This window comes from Astatotilapia calliptera, chromosome 11 (assembly GCF_964374335.1).
Source record: "Astatotilapia calliptera chromosome 11, fAstCal68.1, whole genome shotgun sequence".
Taxonomy (NCBI): domain Eukaryota; kingdom Metazoa; phylum Chordata; class Actinopteri; order Cichliformes; family Cichlidae; genus Astatotilapia; species Astatotilapia calliptera.
Window position 1 is genome coordinate 18,261,855 of NC_137432.1, and position 16,522 is coordinate 18,278,376.

Genomic DNA, 16,522 nt, shown 5'->3' on the forward strand with positions numbered 1-16,522 from the left:
TTTAGCATTTCAGCCCAGCTTGGTCAATCTTTGCCATCTGTGCTTGATGTTACAGTCCATAAGGTCCATATGAAGTATTAACTGGAATTAACTGGGAATTTCTGGCATTTTTATACATAGTTCCACATGTTCAGAGGCTCATAAGAAACTTAAAAAACAAAACATTTTAAAGGATTGTTTTTCATAATTGAAGGAAAATCCTTTGCAGTCTAAATTGCCTGAAGTCTAAAACTCAGAGACATCAAGAAATGCTGTGCTTCCCCTCTTGAGATGCTCTGTCAGGCCCTACCTGCATGTGTCTGCTGCTTGTTTGTGGGTCTCTTTGTCTTCAGGTTGGTCTTGAGAAACTGAAAATACTTCTCTTCCCATTATTCTGGTTCATTCTGCACCTAACAAAACACCGCTCTGCTGCAGTTGTGACTCTCAATTAGCATAATATCAGATTGATTACGCAACATCAATTGAGTGCAACGTTAGGTTGGTCAGTGTTGCTAATCTTGGAAATAAGTCTGTACCTGTATTACTCAGTATATCTGACATAAAGTCTGCGTATGAGCATGTTCAGGTAGCACACAGTGGTTGTCTGATCATTTCTCTGGTTTAGTGATGACTCAACTATGGACCCAGTTTTCAAAAAGGCAGCTGACTTAGTGAAACAGCAGCAAAAGCCTGGTTTATCTTGAACATGTGCATCAGTCCTTCTTTCATTTTAAACTCACTGTTTGCAACCTGTACACGATGAACAAAGCATGGAGTGCAGAGGACAGCACCAAGAAAGTGTCATGCAGTTAGTCATGCTGTTGCATGCTGGAATTTAGTGCTAGCATGCAGCTTAAAATAAATTACAAACAGAATCAAAACTGCTCTTAGGGTGCAGATGCCTTTTATTATATTAGAAGGTGGCAAAGGTACACAGATTCAACTTCTTTACTTTTTCTTTTCTAAAAAGTACACGCTCTGAAAAGTACTCTAAGTATAAAAGTAAAAACTTGCTGGAGAACTTTTCTACCAGCTAATTTTGTGCAAAATGAACTGAACCTCATTATTAAAATAATAATAAACATCATGTACAGATCGAAAAAATGTCCAGTCTATCAAATGCCACTGAGCAGTCCTTGCATTTATATAGAACTTCTCTTCTTCCCCTCCTGTCTTTCTAATCTTTCTCCATCTCAGTGAAGTTAGCTACGACCACCGATTATGGACATCTGCACCAAATACTTAATTTTCCACCTCTAATTATATTTACCATGACATATATAGCATAGATTTTACAACGATGCGACAATACCGTCTGCCTCTAAAATGTGACACTGTTAAAGTACCTATGCTTCAACCATAAATCCAGCCATCTGTTCCTTTGATTAGTGCACGCTTGCATCACTTTTTGATTGTTTGTAATGTTCGCCTATTATGCACTAAGAGAGGCTGAAACATCCTGCAGCTTTCACATATAATCATAGGTAGATGGATAAAATACAGTGAAAATGTGGGGAGGAAAGCGATGGCGTGAGTCAGTTTGTTCCAAGAGGAACTTTTGTTTTGGTATGAAGCCCTCTTTATCCACTATTTCGTGCACTTGGCATCTTATTTGTTACCAGTTATCAACTGTTTCATCAAACTAAGACATAAACAAACCACACTTGGAACTAAAAGAAATTCTTTCTGCTGTTTCGTGGGGTAAGATTAGTCCGATATTATCCCTTTTTTCCATTATCTGCCCAAGTATGTGCTTCTTTCTTTACAGCTCACTCTCTTGAGGTATTCACATGTAGGTGTGCAGATTAAGTATTCTGCTGCTGTAGTCTGTCAGGGAGGCATTACAGATCTCAGCCATTCTTCACCCTCTGTTCAGAAACATCATCATGCACTGCCCAACTCAAATCGGTCTAGGATACAGATGGGCTGGGTGGACTTTCATTACCCAAAATATTTCCGGTGAAAAGCATTTCTTGCAAAGATGGAAACCAGCACCTGCCCCAGCGTATTCATTCTGCTCTCTGGCAGGACTTTCGCAGTGACAGACAGCCCTGTGGTTGAGTCAGCCATAAAAACTGCTGAGCCATGTGGCTCTTAACAACTCAGTGACAGCCCGTATACAGACAGTTGAGGTGATTTGTAAGAAAGTGTGATTTTAATGTCTATATAAAACTTCACTGAGTGCCTCGAACTGATGGGAAAAGGGTTGATATATAACAATATTACAACAGTAAAATTCACATTTGAATTCAAGGTAGTCAAATAAAGCTTAGTGATCAGTTTTCACAAAAAAGCATGGCCGGATGCAACTCCCGATGGGCCTGGGCCCCTACAACAACCCTTTGTTTAGCCACTAGGCTTCAGCTTTGCAAAGTCCAGTCACTGAATTTGAATGCTCAATTTATTTTGGTGTTGGTACCTCTTAAAGAATTTTAATGAAATTGCATAAAATGCCATCCATGTAGTCCGTGTTGTAGTTTTGAGGGTAAATTTGAGTGTTTCTTTAGCCTTTAAGCATTAATTAGCAGGTCTGTACTTCTGTGCTGTGCACCTGTATGCTTTGTGGATGCAGCTTGCTAACCAGATGTGCTAGCCATAGCTAACAGTGCCTCCCTCTGGGTTCCAAAAATAAATTTTGTGGTGACCAGGCCACTAACACCGAGGCTTTAAAATAAGAAATCCACAATTTAGTGGATTACAATGATGTTACAATGGCTCCTTCATCGTTTTATATACATTATATACGTATCCTGACCATACGTCTATGGTCAGGATAGATTATAATCTAATAGAATCTAATAGAATCTGCAACTTGAGTGGTTTGGAGAGGCACACAACTAATACATGCTACTTTTAAAGATATAAGATGTTAAGTATTAAGTTAATTTGTTCTTGTTGTGGTAAATTTGTATTTTTTTCTACCTTTATACCAAATTAAGCTAGCAGTTTTCCCATCAGTATTTTTGCTGGCTCCACCTTTATACTTGTATTTAACAAACATACAGCAGGTTTATTAGGTCATTAGACTTTCACAGAGGCCTAACACAATTTTTAAGTTGTTAAATATGAAACATATTTTTGCAAAAATGATTTAGGGGGTCTTGCCAAAACGTTATGTTTAGTTTCTATGATAATAGTGAATGTGGAGCTGAAACGTTTCTTTCTTCAGTACATTTTGTGACTAGTGTGTCATACCGTTGTTTTTTTTGAAAAGCTGTGGGTTTTAAGTCCCGGGACCATAACATGCTATGTGTGTTGTTTCTTGTTACAGTTATAATGTAACAGGACAGCGCGCTCAAGGCCAGCCTTCTGTTTGGCACCAATAATTATAAATAGTGTCACAATAGGAGCACCGATCTAGGATCACCAATCAGGTCACATTAATGTGATTTCTTTTTTTTTTTTTTTTTTTTTTTTTTTTACATCAGACGCAGTAACTAGTAAATGTTCCCTATTTGTTAGACAAGAATTTACTCTACACAGTACTTCTATCGGTAGAAAAATGATAATTCACAGTTATATAGTTTTAGTTCATCTTCTGTGTTTTTAAGAGTTTTTAAAGTTAGTTTTATTTTATTTTATTTACATTATATCATACATAATATCGCCAAAACATTCTGAGAATCTGGAGAAAGCTCGGAGGACGTGGCTAAAGGTCAATACTGGCTGCCCGTGTTTTTCAGTCCCTCTGGCAGCACTGCGTTAAAAACAGGAGTGTTTCTGTCATGGAAATCAGTGCATGGGCTCAGGAACGCTTCCACAAATCATTGTCTGTGAACACAGTTCGTCGTGCCATCCACAAACACATGTTAAAGCTCTATCACACAAAGAAGAAGCCATATATGAACACCACCCAGTAATGCTGCCTTCATTTAAAACAGACTGAGGCAAAGGTAAAAACTGTTCTGTGGTTGGATTAAGTAAAATTGGGTCCTCCGGACTAAAGATGAGAGGGCCCATCTTGTTTCTTTATTTGAAAGGCCTTCATCTTTGATGGTGTGGGGGTACATTAGTACCTGTGATGCTGGCAACTTGCACATCTGGAAAGAGAGCATCACCACTGAAAGGCATATATATGTACAGGTTTTAGAGCAGCATGTGCTTCAATCCAGACAACATCCAGAAAGGCCTTGGATATTTCATATTTCATTAAGACAATGCTACTGCACCACGTACTTCATCCATTACAACAGCATGGCTTTAATAGATGAGTCCAGGTGCTGAATTGACCTGCCTGCAGTCTAAACTTTGACCAACTGAAAACATTTTGGAGCATCTTTAAACAGAAGTATGTCCAGAAGAGGTGTTTCTTCAGAACATTATCTCAGAGTAATGACATACTTGCATATAAAATGTCATCACCTTGTCCTGTTAGAAATTCTTAGCATGTTTCTAGTGTATGAATTATTATTATTATTATTATTATTTTTTGAGGTTATAATGACCATGACTGCCAAATTCTAATGCGTTCACATCTGAGCACTAGTAAATTTGAAGACATCCCCTCAGAGCGTTTGAGAGATATTGCATTCATAAGAATGGGAAAGTGTATTTCCTGCTGCCATTGCTATCTCCTTCATTCACTGAAGCATAAAAACAGATAGCTTGGTTCGGACAATTGTCATGCATAAAAATATTTTCTGGGTTCTGGTAATTCAGCCCCCTTTATTCATTCTTATACAGACACACATTTACTAGAAAATCTATCTTGTGAGATTTTTCCAGTGGGGAAAAAAAATCCTGCTTGCTTTTTTTCCAATCTGTGCTACAGTTTTCTGTACAGTGAAGTAAGGCTGCGTGTTGGGAGATAGGGGGCAGTAAAGGTAAGGGTGCCACACCAGTCTCTCCAGCATGATAACTGTGTGAGAAATGATACTGGGATTTGAGGAGAGAGCGGAGCGCCAGAGTGTCAGAGTAAAAAAAAAAAAAACCCATAGATTTGGGTCAGCTGTGGCCCGGAGGAGGGGAGCTGTCACACAAGAACAGAGCTGTTAGTTGGCTCCATCTATCTAGGAGGCAGCATGCATGCTGCCATCAGGCATGCACAATACTGAGGAGATTACTGTGTGCATCGCCTCCGGGGCGTCTCCATTACTTTTTGCATTTCATTTGCAGTGCACAGATGCATTTTAAGTTACATTGCTAGTGTCATTTCACTTGTCCCCAGTGGGTTTTTTTTGTTGTTGTTGTTATTATTGTTAATTAATTAATTAATGACAGTCTTGCTTACTATATTTTTACATTGGGTGGCTGTAGCTCAGGTGGCAGAGCAGGTCAGCCCCTAATCAGAAGGTCAGTGGTTCGATCCCAGGCTGCATCCTGGCTGCATGCCAAATATCCTTGGGCAAGATACTAACCCCATGTTTGCCTACTGGTGGTGGTCAGAGGGCCCGGTGGCGCCAGTGTCCGGCAGCCTCGCCTCTGTCAGTGCGCCCCAGGGCAGCTGTGGCTACAATGTAGCTTGCTATCACCAGTGTGTGAATGTGTGTGTGAATGGGTGAATGACTGAATGTAGTGTAAAGCGCTTTGGGGTCCTATGGACTAGAAAAGCGCTATACAAATGCAGGCCATTTACCATTCACTGATGTCTTCTGTCTTCATCTCTCCGTGACCTCACTCATATTGCAGATGACATCCAGATACTTTCAGCTTTTACTGATTATGTCTCCTCTGAGTTGACATCATGGCTGTAGCTCAGGTGGCAGAGCAGGTCAGCCACTAATCAGAAGGTCGGTGGTTCGATCCCAGGCTGCCTCCTGGCTGCATACCAAGATACTAACCCCATGTTTGCCTACTGGTGGTGGTAAGAGGGCCCGGTGGCGCCAGTGTCCGGCAGCCTCGCCTCTGTCAGTGCGCCCCAGGGCGGCTGTGGCTACAATGTAGCTTACCATCACCAGTGTGTGAATGTGTGTGTGAATGGGTGGATGACTGGATGTGTAAAGTGCTTTGGGGTCCTTAGGGACTAGAAAAGCGCTATACAAATGCAGGCCATTTACCATCATATAATAAAACGGGGTGCTAATTTGTTAAAGGGACAGGCGTATACACACACACACACACACACACACATTGATGGCATACAATCTTATGCCCAGTCAGAGCAAACAAGCACAGAGACAGAGTGACTCATCACCAGATGGCTGAGTGTGAGTGTGGCACATCTCCACCACCAGGAGCCCTTATGCTTTTACCACCTGGAACAGAACCAAGTGACGTGCCCCTGGAGTCTGGCCACGAGGGATATGCAGCGAGGACCAGGCAAAACAGGGCACATAACAACCCCCATGCCCCACAGTATCTCTAGCCAGCTTCCTCTTCCTCCTCTTCTTCTGCATTACTAGCCTTCTGTCTCTGTTTGTCTTGCTAGCCTTGACAGCTTCCCCATCCTTTTCCCCTTTGTCCTGTCAATCTCAATCTTTTCCTCTGTCATTGTAGCCCCTCCACCCACCACCCAACCCTTCCACCCACCCCCCACACACAAACATACACGCGCACCTCCTTCCTCAGGTCTTAACTCGGCCTACAGTAACAGGCTCAAATCAGCTTGGCCAGCTCAGGCCTCTTCTTCCTCATTCTGTCTGTGCATCCATGCTTGTCGAGGTTATATTAAGTAAATAAATTAGCACAGTGCCCCGCTCTGCTAATGAGGACAAGGTCACATGACAGGCAGACGCTTAAGTTAAGCAGTTTGAGGGATCGATTCCATTATCTCTTCAGCACAAGAGTCAATGGAACCCATTGTAGAACGTGCTGGGTATGTACCAACTATTCTCACTAAATTCTCCTTTTTTATCCAAAGGCAATTTCTCTCTCTAATAGTGTCTAAAACAACAACGACGTAGGTTTGCTCTAAACCGAGGTTTGTTTTGACGGTAGAAAAAGAAATAATGAGAGAAAGCCACAATGGTAATCATTTATTTTGCTCTGCAAATGGATGCAACGTTGAGAAGGAAAAGTGGAGAAGCCACTTTGTTGTATTTAGACCTTTAATCAAGTAAGTCAAAGAAAGAAGAATGGCGGGGCTTTTTTCTTGTATACAAGTACAAGGGTGAAAACTTAATTTTGCAAGAGTTACGGGTCTTTAAACTAGACCTTTTGCATGATTTGGGAATCATTTTCAGTCGGTTTTGCCAGCTTGTCTGTAAAGAAGCGGGGTTTGTGTATTTGTTTGAATAGAAAGCTGCGATTTCATATCTATATTGCAGACTGGAGGTATTTTTTTCCGAAATGGTCACAGTGTCTTTATAGGCCCTCCTGATTTTTTGACAACAGATGGTAGAGTCGTCATTAGGCTGTAGTGACAGGCTTTCTGAAGCCGTGTGTCACTTTACACTCCAGTTTTTCACAGAGGCATCATCCATTTGCAAGTTCATTTCTCTGCTATTGTACGATCGCACAAAATCAGGGCCGTCTGGCTGAATAATTGTAAAGCTTCTGTGCAGCCTCGCCAGCAGATGAGAGCAATATAATGGACATATTGGAGTAAAGGCCTTTTTAATATCATAGTGGTTATAAAATTGAGAAACAGATGATTGTTGCAGGGTTTTTTTTCCCCTCACAGTAGTTATAAAGGAAGAATCAGGTCCATACTTTCCACTGCAGTGAATTCTTTATTCAAAATTTTTTGATTAGACAGACTTTTTTTAAGCAAAAGGGAATGTAATAAATGCATCTTAAAACTACCCCAGAGACTGATTTAAAAACCTATGCAGAATTAAACTGAACAACAACTCGGGCCTGAATGTGTCAGAACATCACGTCCCAGGATGCTTTGCACAGAGTGAGTCTGGAACATCTATTCTTTCATAAAGGAAGCAAAGTCATACGGAAAGGAGTGCGTAAACCACATACACAGCACATATATGAAATCAGACGTGAAACGAATCCTTAGAGAAACAGTAAAAAAAATTACTGTCAAAAACATGAAGCAACAATTTTGACAGTATTTTTTTGAGTGTAACTGTAACTGTAGCAAGTCCTTTATATGCATTGTATGTCTAATCAGGTTCACATTTTCTAATGATTTAAGCATAAAAGTGGCTCCTTTTGAATTTTTTATCCCAGTGAAATATAATGTTCCCTTTATATTCCTCTCTTTGTATTACTTTCTATTCATACACTATCAATCATACTTTCAAACATTTTTATTCAGGAATCGCTTACCTCGAACATTTTTGATGTGCACAGCTGGCACCTCTTTTGATGTCTTTGAAAAGACACTTTTTACAAAAATGTAACTTTTAATTAATCACACTGAGATTCATTGAGATAGATTTAAGAGACAGGTACCTTCACATGTGGCATTTGGGATAGTTAAAACAAGCCTGTGCCTAATTTTGGCATTAGTCTTTTGCATGCTGCCAGAGCAGTTCAGACTTACCAAGGTGTGAACTCTATAAGACCTGTTGCTCCCCTGTGGTATATGGCATCACACCTTGCATGTTGGAGCCACTGTGACTCAAACCTTCCTGTAAATCCCCTAAACCCTGCCCTACTGTTTCTGAGATGCTCTGAATGAATCATTGTTGCCTTTGCCAAAGTCACAGTCGAAGACTTGTTCACAAGCAGACTGATATATGCCAGACTCTGACATGTGACAAGACAATCCGTATTTATCTGTAACCATATTTATCTGTAGCCATGTTTACATGAACACGAGCAACTAGATTAAAAGACGATTGGAATAAAAATGGTTCGAGCAAACACGTCAATCGAAAGATTCTAAATTTTTTCTTGCAGTCGGATCATACCGAGTGTGCATGTAAACACTTCTACTGATGTTCAGGGTGAAATGATCCATCAACCCCCTTTACAGCAGTTAGTTGTAGATGTGGCAAGAGTGAAACAAAGCTGGTCTGTATCCAACACAAACTTTTACTTGAAGTCATAAATATGAGAGAGGGGAGAGACTGTAATCTGTGGCGTGTTGCACAGTGACGATAAAAGGAGAAATCCAGCAGCATTTGTTTAGATTAGAAATCAACTTCTAGTATTTCCGGGAAGTTAGACGATTCTGCGCCTGTCAGAATGATTTCTGTTCAAATGCTCAATGCATGTAAATGTACGTCATGATCGCATCACTTGTGGACTTGGGTCCATGTAAACAGTGACGTTCTAATCCGAATTTTAATCAGATTGGAGAAATCTTGTGAGCGGTCCTAAAGGGTCACTGGTGTATAAATACCTGCCTTTCGACATGGCTAAAGACACGTGGTTCAGCCTAGATGTTTGAAGTGCACTGAACCACACATACTGTGGAGAAACCGTAAGGAAGCCAGTGGTCAAGTTTCCCAGAAATGCATTGTGTAAATCCAAACCTAACTCAGGACAAATTCTCCATCTACCTTCAATCCAGTAAGTTAATATCTGCACATACACACAGATACCTTGGTTAACACAGATCTTGGCAGAGCAAGTGAAATGATCACTCCAGGCCACACTTCTAATCTTCACCACTGAAACTTTAATCCACTTTGGTCAGAAAAAGTGGATTTGTAAGCCGGGACCTGGTGGCCCACATAGGCTGTCTATACACAGCTCTGAGAGGAAAATGGCACGTGGCCATCAGTGTCGTGGAAATTCTGCAGCAATCTGCTAATGCTAATCAAAACTGTAGACCTTTTCTTTTTCATGCACTCACTTTCTTTGGACTGGAAATAATGAAATACAATGTACAAGTATAAATGATGCTTTTTAGCAGAAAGCAACATAAAATCGTATACTCTGGCAGGCTTTAAAGGTATCGGATTTAGATTAAGATGCGGGAAACCTGGTGTACACTGTGCGAATGTCAAATCAAAGTTATGCCACATCCAAGAGAAAAACGGCAGAGCTCAACGCACTGTCCAGCAGGGTGAACATGGATTGTGACAGGAACTGAGAAAGACTCGACTCCTGTGGTTGAATATATAGCTACATGCAGATGCACTCAACATTAGCCCACTCATTACTTCTGTGACATTTGACCGAAAGTTTGCTTCTGTTCCAGAAGAGTGTTGTTGATGAGGATGAGGCTTCACCTGAAATTAATAAACTTTATTTATTCAGATAGATTAACATTAGAGAACTTTATGTTGATATGCAGCATAAAAACAAGAAATCGTTCAGTGACTCAAACAATCAAGTAATAAAAATGACCAAAACAGATGAAGAAATACACACAGCAGAATCACCACCTGACATAACAAGCATGTATTTGGAGACATGCAAACTCTGCATGGAAAGTCTCCTGCCAGAGGCGACAGTGCTAACCACTGCACTACCGTACCACCCACATAGTATATGTTAAATATATATATCAGTATTTGTATGCAGTGGTGTTTGGATATATCGCTGCTTTCACAGATTGGAAGCTAACAAATGCACTTTCTCAGCTGAATTTTTGGATGCTGATTATTATACATGAATTAGCCAGAACTGAGTCACATGTTTTCTGTGTACGTGTACAAAGGAGTCACACCTTGAAAGTCATGCATGTTGCAGCTGCATTGTTCTCTGTCAGCTGTGATTAACATTGACCTCTTGTGGAACAGCATGCTCCGTGTGTGTGTGTGTGTGTGTGTGTGTGTGTGTGTGTGTGTGTGTGTGTGTGTGTGTGTGTGTGTGTGTGTGTGTGTGTGTGTGTGTGTGTGTGTGTGTGTAGTCAGCTCTGTGTCTGAAAACATTAAGCTGTGATAAATATCCAGCTGTTAGGGTTATGTAAGCCACAAAAACTGAAGTTTTAAGCGCTAAATGATAAAAATAATAAAAATCTTGTGTGTTTGTACATCTGTTCCACACTCTACAAATGCTGTATACTTCTTTGGTTTGGCCTTTGTAACCAGATCATCACCAGATCAGTGCTGCTGTAGCTCAAAAGCTTCAAGGTTCAGTGTGTTCCTCATACTTTGGTTGTCATTATTTTTATTGCTCCTTTCCTGTTAGCTCGAAGCGGTTTGGCCATTTCACTCTGATCTCTGACACCAGGAAGACATTTTCACTAAGAGAATTGCTCGCTGACCAGCACGTGTGGTACTAACAGCTATTCCACGTTCAGAGACGATTAAATCGCCTTTCTTCCCCATACTGGTGCTTGGTTTGAACTTTCGCAGGTCCTCTTGACCAGTCCTACTTGCCTAAATATATCAAGTTTCTGTTATTTGATTGGCTCGTTTTATATTTGTGTTAACGAGCAGTTTAACAGGTGCATCTAGTAAACTGAACAGTGAGCGTTTGTCATCTGAGAAGCAAGATGAAATGTCAGAGGTTGGAGGTCACATGCTACACCAGCATGTCCAGTCCTTTACGACAGGTGTGATGAATGTTAGACCTGCGTGGTCTGCATAACTTGTTTGTTTTGGTCCACAGACCTAACTCAGGTAAAAATCTTGTGAAGTCCACAATACTTCATGTCCTCTGTGTATTTTTTTATTTTTTTTTGTAATATACAAATAAACAGTAGTGGCTCCCCCATTTACTAGCTAGTGATGTAAATGAACTGAGTACATCAGAGCCTGAGATTTGTTTACCTTGTTCTTTCTGATAGAGCTTTGGTGTTAACTGGCACTTTCCCTCAGGGGCCTCACCGACTCTGAGCGAAACAAAACAGATGTGAACAACAGAGTGTAAAAACATATTAGTAACTTATCATTAAGCTGGTGCACATCTGCAGTTCCATTTTTGGAAGGTGTTGAATTAAGCAACAAGCGCTCGCGTCAACAGCTATTAGGTCAAACACAAACAGACGCCCTGTCTGTTTCTATACAGATCATGGAGCAGATGTCAATACAGCAGCGTCTATCGTGTTGGACAGCGACTCGGGGAGGGTATGTGTTGTTTCTGGGGAGGTCTGCGCTTGTGTGACCTTTGTGGGTGAGCATGTGCCGGGGAGCTGAAGCCAAAGACGCACTTGTTTGTATAGGAAGTTTGCAGGAGATTTGCGCTGATGAATTAGTGGTGGCAGAGCAGTGGTGCAGAAGATGCTCTGGGGGTGGAGGAGTGAGGAAAAAAATTGAGAGAGCGGAGAAAAGTTGTTGCTCCATCGCATCGTGCTCGGCTCCCTGCATCTTAAAAGACCCTGCTGGGGCAGAGTGGCGCTGGCTTGGCGATGATTCTGGCATGGGGTACGGGGGAGAGGGAAGGAAACAGGGAGACTCGATGTGACAAGGACAAAGCAAAGACGGGCCGCAGGCTTACTCCTTTCTTTATGTTTGTGGGGGTTTTAAAAAGGCAGAAGTCATGCTGTAGATGCAGCATTTCACATTTACTTAGTCCTGCTGCGACCAGTGAATGAGAAAGACTCGAGTCACAGGGGACTCAGAGTTGTGCATCACCGTGCCTTTTGACAGCGTTTGCAGGGCAATAACCTCTGAAATGGTGGCTCAGCAGCTAGAGGGCCCCTGTTGCACATACGCATTTAAATGCAAACCTCCAACTGGTGACATAATCCATAAACTGCATGGGTAACCTTGACCCATTCTCCAAAATAGACCTAATCCGTATTCTAATCCTGGTACCGTATGAGAAACAAGTAGTAGATGGATGAAATAACAAAATAACAAATACATTATCAACTGAAGTCTGATATTTATTTCAGTTTTGTTGTCGTGTTAGAAGACAAAGCAATGACCCAGATCCACTTGTGCTGCTGACTGTTTCATGATTCCTTCCACCTTGAGGGGAGGGTAATTATATTGTCCTCATCTCTATATCTCTTGACCCTGCTGTAGAATGTGCTGTATGTTTTCACTTTATTTACCTTTAAACGGTTTTATGACCACTGAACACAGTTTCACTGCTAATGAAGATTAACAAAGGTTGTGTAGTTCCAGACCGAGAGATAAGTTAAGGTTGTTCTGTCAACTGTGAATATTGAGCTGATGTTTGTTCATCTTTAATCACAGTTACTTGTACCTTTTCTCCTTATCCAGTTACTCTAAAATAGCCTCTTTTCTTTTAATTAAAGACTTTGTGTGACATTTACATTGTTTTTTTTAATGTCACATTAAAAATGGATAAAAACACACAGTAGTTATGGATACTCAGTTGATGGATTGGTGTTAGTGAGGGTAGTCGAGTAGATAATGAATCCCTACAGCTGAATTTTGTGAGGCACTAGGGATGATAAATCCTAGTTTTTAGGTGTTTCTGATGGAATTTAATAAGTGAGAACAGTTCTGAGTTTTCCTTGGGTACATTCATCTGTGCTCCATTTCATTTTACTACCAAAGTGGTTGCGCATCTGTGCTCGTCGATATGTTCAGATGCATTTTTGTCGACAATACTTTGTTTTTGAAGAGTCTCATAAATGGATAGATGTCGCAGCGATGTTTGTTCGCAGTAAAGGTAAATTTCTCTCATTTTCACTCTGGCTTGAGATTTCAGTTAAGCGATGTGGAAAGCCGTTAGCGGACAAAGGAGAGGGAGTGGTTGCTTCAGCGAGACCTTTTTCTTTCTGCCATTCCATCAAATACTGTCATTTTGAGCAATTGTGCCTTTTTAAAATAGCAACGTTTTCATGTGAATGATTTGTCTGTCTTCTCAAGAGGCCTGTCCACCGTGGCGACAGTGGTCTTTGATGGAATGACGTCTTCAGTTTAAAGTTCACCCATCAATTGCAAACCTTTTACCTTTTACCAACAGGAGAGACAGCAAGGTCGCTGGAGGATAGTGGGAGCAATTGTGGGAGCAATTTCATCATTTCTCAGAAGGAATAGATTAAAGGGTGTTTAACTGGTTATACCTGTCAGTATTATCTACTCTCAAACTTCTTGAGCACCAGATGTAGTTTACAGCCTCGACGCTGCTGAATTCAAATAGTGGCTCTGTATAGGAGGTAGATTTATAGCTTTTTCCCATCTAATCTTCCTGTATCTGCATATATGTTTATTTTTCTCACTAGATAAAGAATTTACTCAGAGTGAGCACACTGTCTGCTCTTAACTGGATAAGCTGTGTTGCAAAATTTGCTTTCTCGCAGCATATTAACTTTATGTTGAGTTTCACCAGTTTGCACTGCTAATTAATACCGAAGCAGCTGGGCAGTTCTTCAATGATACCTATAAATGAAGGAAGTATTTCATGGACGCCTTGCTGCATGAAGCTAACAGATGTCCCGTTTGAGCTGTGCTGGGAATGTCAAGTGTAGCTGCCTGCGTGACGCTAGTTGGCTGCTGTAGCGGTAAGGCAGGCTGTTCACTAAGTGATGCCTGATGGGAGAATTAAGCTTCTTCTCTTACTTGTCCTACCCTAGCACAATACTGTAAGTTACTGTTGGTCACTCAGATTTAGTCATGTGCTCTAGTAATTTTATTTTTTTTAACAATCAAACATAAACATATATTTTTTGGTTTAAATTCTTGATTATAGCAAATATAAAGTCCTGATGATTGAGATGTAGTCTGTACTGTGTCTGAAACCAAGTTGGTGGCAGTTATGACTCTAATAGTCTAAGTTAACAAACTTGTTAGACATTGTAAGAACAGTGCAGTCTTAAACCAGAATTAGAGGTATTTTAGTTTAGAAAGACTCAGGACAGCTGTTTGTCTTTTGTTATTTTTTAAGCTAAGCTAGTCAGTGTTTCCATAGTCTAGTGGTTTATGCATTTGTGAAAAGAGCCCCGGTTTCATCCCACTGGGAGACAAAAATACCTTTGGAGTTGTGCCAGAAAGGGTATATGATGTAAAATCTCCCAGATCAAACATGTGGTGCTACATGCTGTGGTGACCCATACTGAAAAAGGGAGTAGCAGAAAGTAGCATTCTAGCTAAGCTAGTTTGGGGAACGCTTTTCTTTGTGTTTTCGTCCACATGTAAATGTAGTTTTAGATCATCGAGAACAAAGCTTTAGGAAAACACCTTCCCAGGTGAAGATTTTTTAAAAACAAAACTCTGTTTTAGCTTTTACATGTAGACAAGGAACAGAGATTTTGTCTCGCAATGTCAACGGTGTTTTGTTTTTGTTTTGTTTTTTTTTAAATCTTGCCTTTCTTTTCTTTTCTCTTTTTTTGACATAAGACTGTGCACCATGTTATTTTTTGGCTTTTGACTTGCCAACACTTCCAACGAGAATAAAAAACACTACTGTGGTGTAGACATATCTGCACCGAGAAGCAGTTTGAATTTGTAATAGCAAGGACACCAGTGTGTTTTGCTAGCTTGCTAGCACGCACACAAAAATTTAATTATTAAAAAATGAGCTGCAATATTTTTAACATTTTGTTTTGTTTTGTTTTTGCTTTGTGAAGTTAACGTTCTATCCTGATTAATTTCTAGGACATGTCTGAATAATTATTAGCCTACTTGTCCTTGTGTAACATTTACTACTATTAACTAACATTTGCTATTATTGCCACAGTAAGGCCAGAAGTCCTTGGCACCACTCTTGGGAAAAAACAGTTGCATAAAGCCCTTCGTTTTACTGCAGGTTGTAATGCAGTCATTAACAGTGTCTTTTCAGTGGTAAAGTCATTGTAGTATACCTCCATTGTGTTTAGGCTAGTTGCCATGTAGATTAGAGTGAAAAACCTATTTTTAGCACCACCTTCCATGGGCTTTGATTGACTTTGAAATTTTAAACCTGATTTGCTGGTTCACCCACATTCAAGCTATCTGTTCACACAAATGTGAGGTTTATTGCTAGATTGCCTGGAAGAGCTTTTTTATGTTTGGATGAGATGTGACCACAATTTATTGCTGCAAAGATAAGTGATAACATTTTTCACACCAAATGAACTGTTTATCTGTCCTTGTGTAACTCCACATCGTGATGGAGAAAACAAGAAGCGGATCCGTTGGATGTGTGTGCTTTACTACCAATTAAAGGAGATTTCTCATAAGACAGCAATTAAATGCAATCCTGGCAAATTAGAAAATTAGATGCAGAAGATTGATATAAATGTGAAGACTCTCATTAATGAAAGTTGTTTTACTTTGACTGGAAGGTATTTTTTGTACTTACATCTCACGTCAGAGCACCAGTTTATAGCTTCTGTGTAATAATGATTTGGTGTGAGAGTCTGATGTGATTGACAGCCGCACATAGACATCCTTGAGGCTCTGTCTTCATTTGCTATGTCCATCTCAACTGTCACTCTCCATTTAGGAGTTGTTCGTTCTCCGAGCAATACGGCACACACTCTTATCTTCTAGATTCGGCCTGATCTGACACTTCTTATCCTCCTTATATCTGCACTTATTGAAAGGTCAACCACTTGCCAAGCCACTGATGTTTTCCTAACTTGTCGACCGGATTTGTCCTATCCAACAGTATTTTATGTCAAGTGTGCTGGTGGATTTGTGTGCACTTGTGAGTATGAGAGGCCCTTCCCATTTCCACTTATGTGAGTGTGCTCGGTGAATTTCAGCAGACCGCACAATGTGCCAAGCTCTGCCAATGGCGCCTGCTACAGAACGACATCAGGTTGACCAGCTTGAGCTGACCAGACTGCCAACTGAATAGAGGGCAGAAAGAGGGAGGATAATGACTGACAAGAAGAGCGTGGGAAAAGATGAGAAAAGGAAGAGTTGATTCAAGAAATAAAACTGTGGACTGGAAGGAGGAGATT

General features: G+C 40.6%; 1 protein-coding gene across 7 annotated transcripts in view; it reads left to right on the plus strand.

Moving 5' to 3' along the window:
* oxr1a (oxidation resistance 1a) overlaps positions 1 to 16,522 on the plus strand; it is a 182,919-nt gene that overhangs the window by 55,595 nt on the left and 110,802 nt on the right. For 3 of the 7 annotated variants that reach the window (XM_026184155.2, XM_026184160.2, XM_026184161.2), the window contains exon 1: positions 6,613 to 6,733. The exons of 3 other annotated variants lie outside the window; for them this stretch is intronic. In XM_026184155.2, coding sequence (XP_026039940.1) covers positions 6,708 to 6,733 — 26 coding nt within the window. In that variant the 5' untranslated portion in view covers positions 6,613 to 6,707. Of the gene's footprint in view, positions 1 to 6,612; positions 6,734 to 16,522 lie in introns of those variants that run through there. One more of the 7 variants, XM_026184162.2, reaches the window with a different exon arrangement.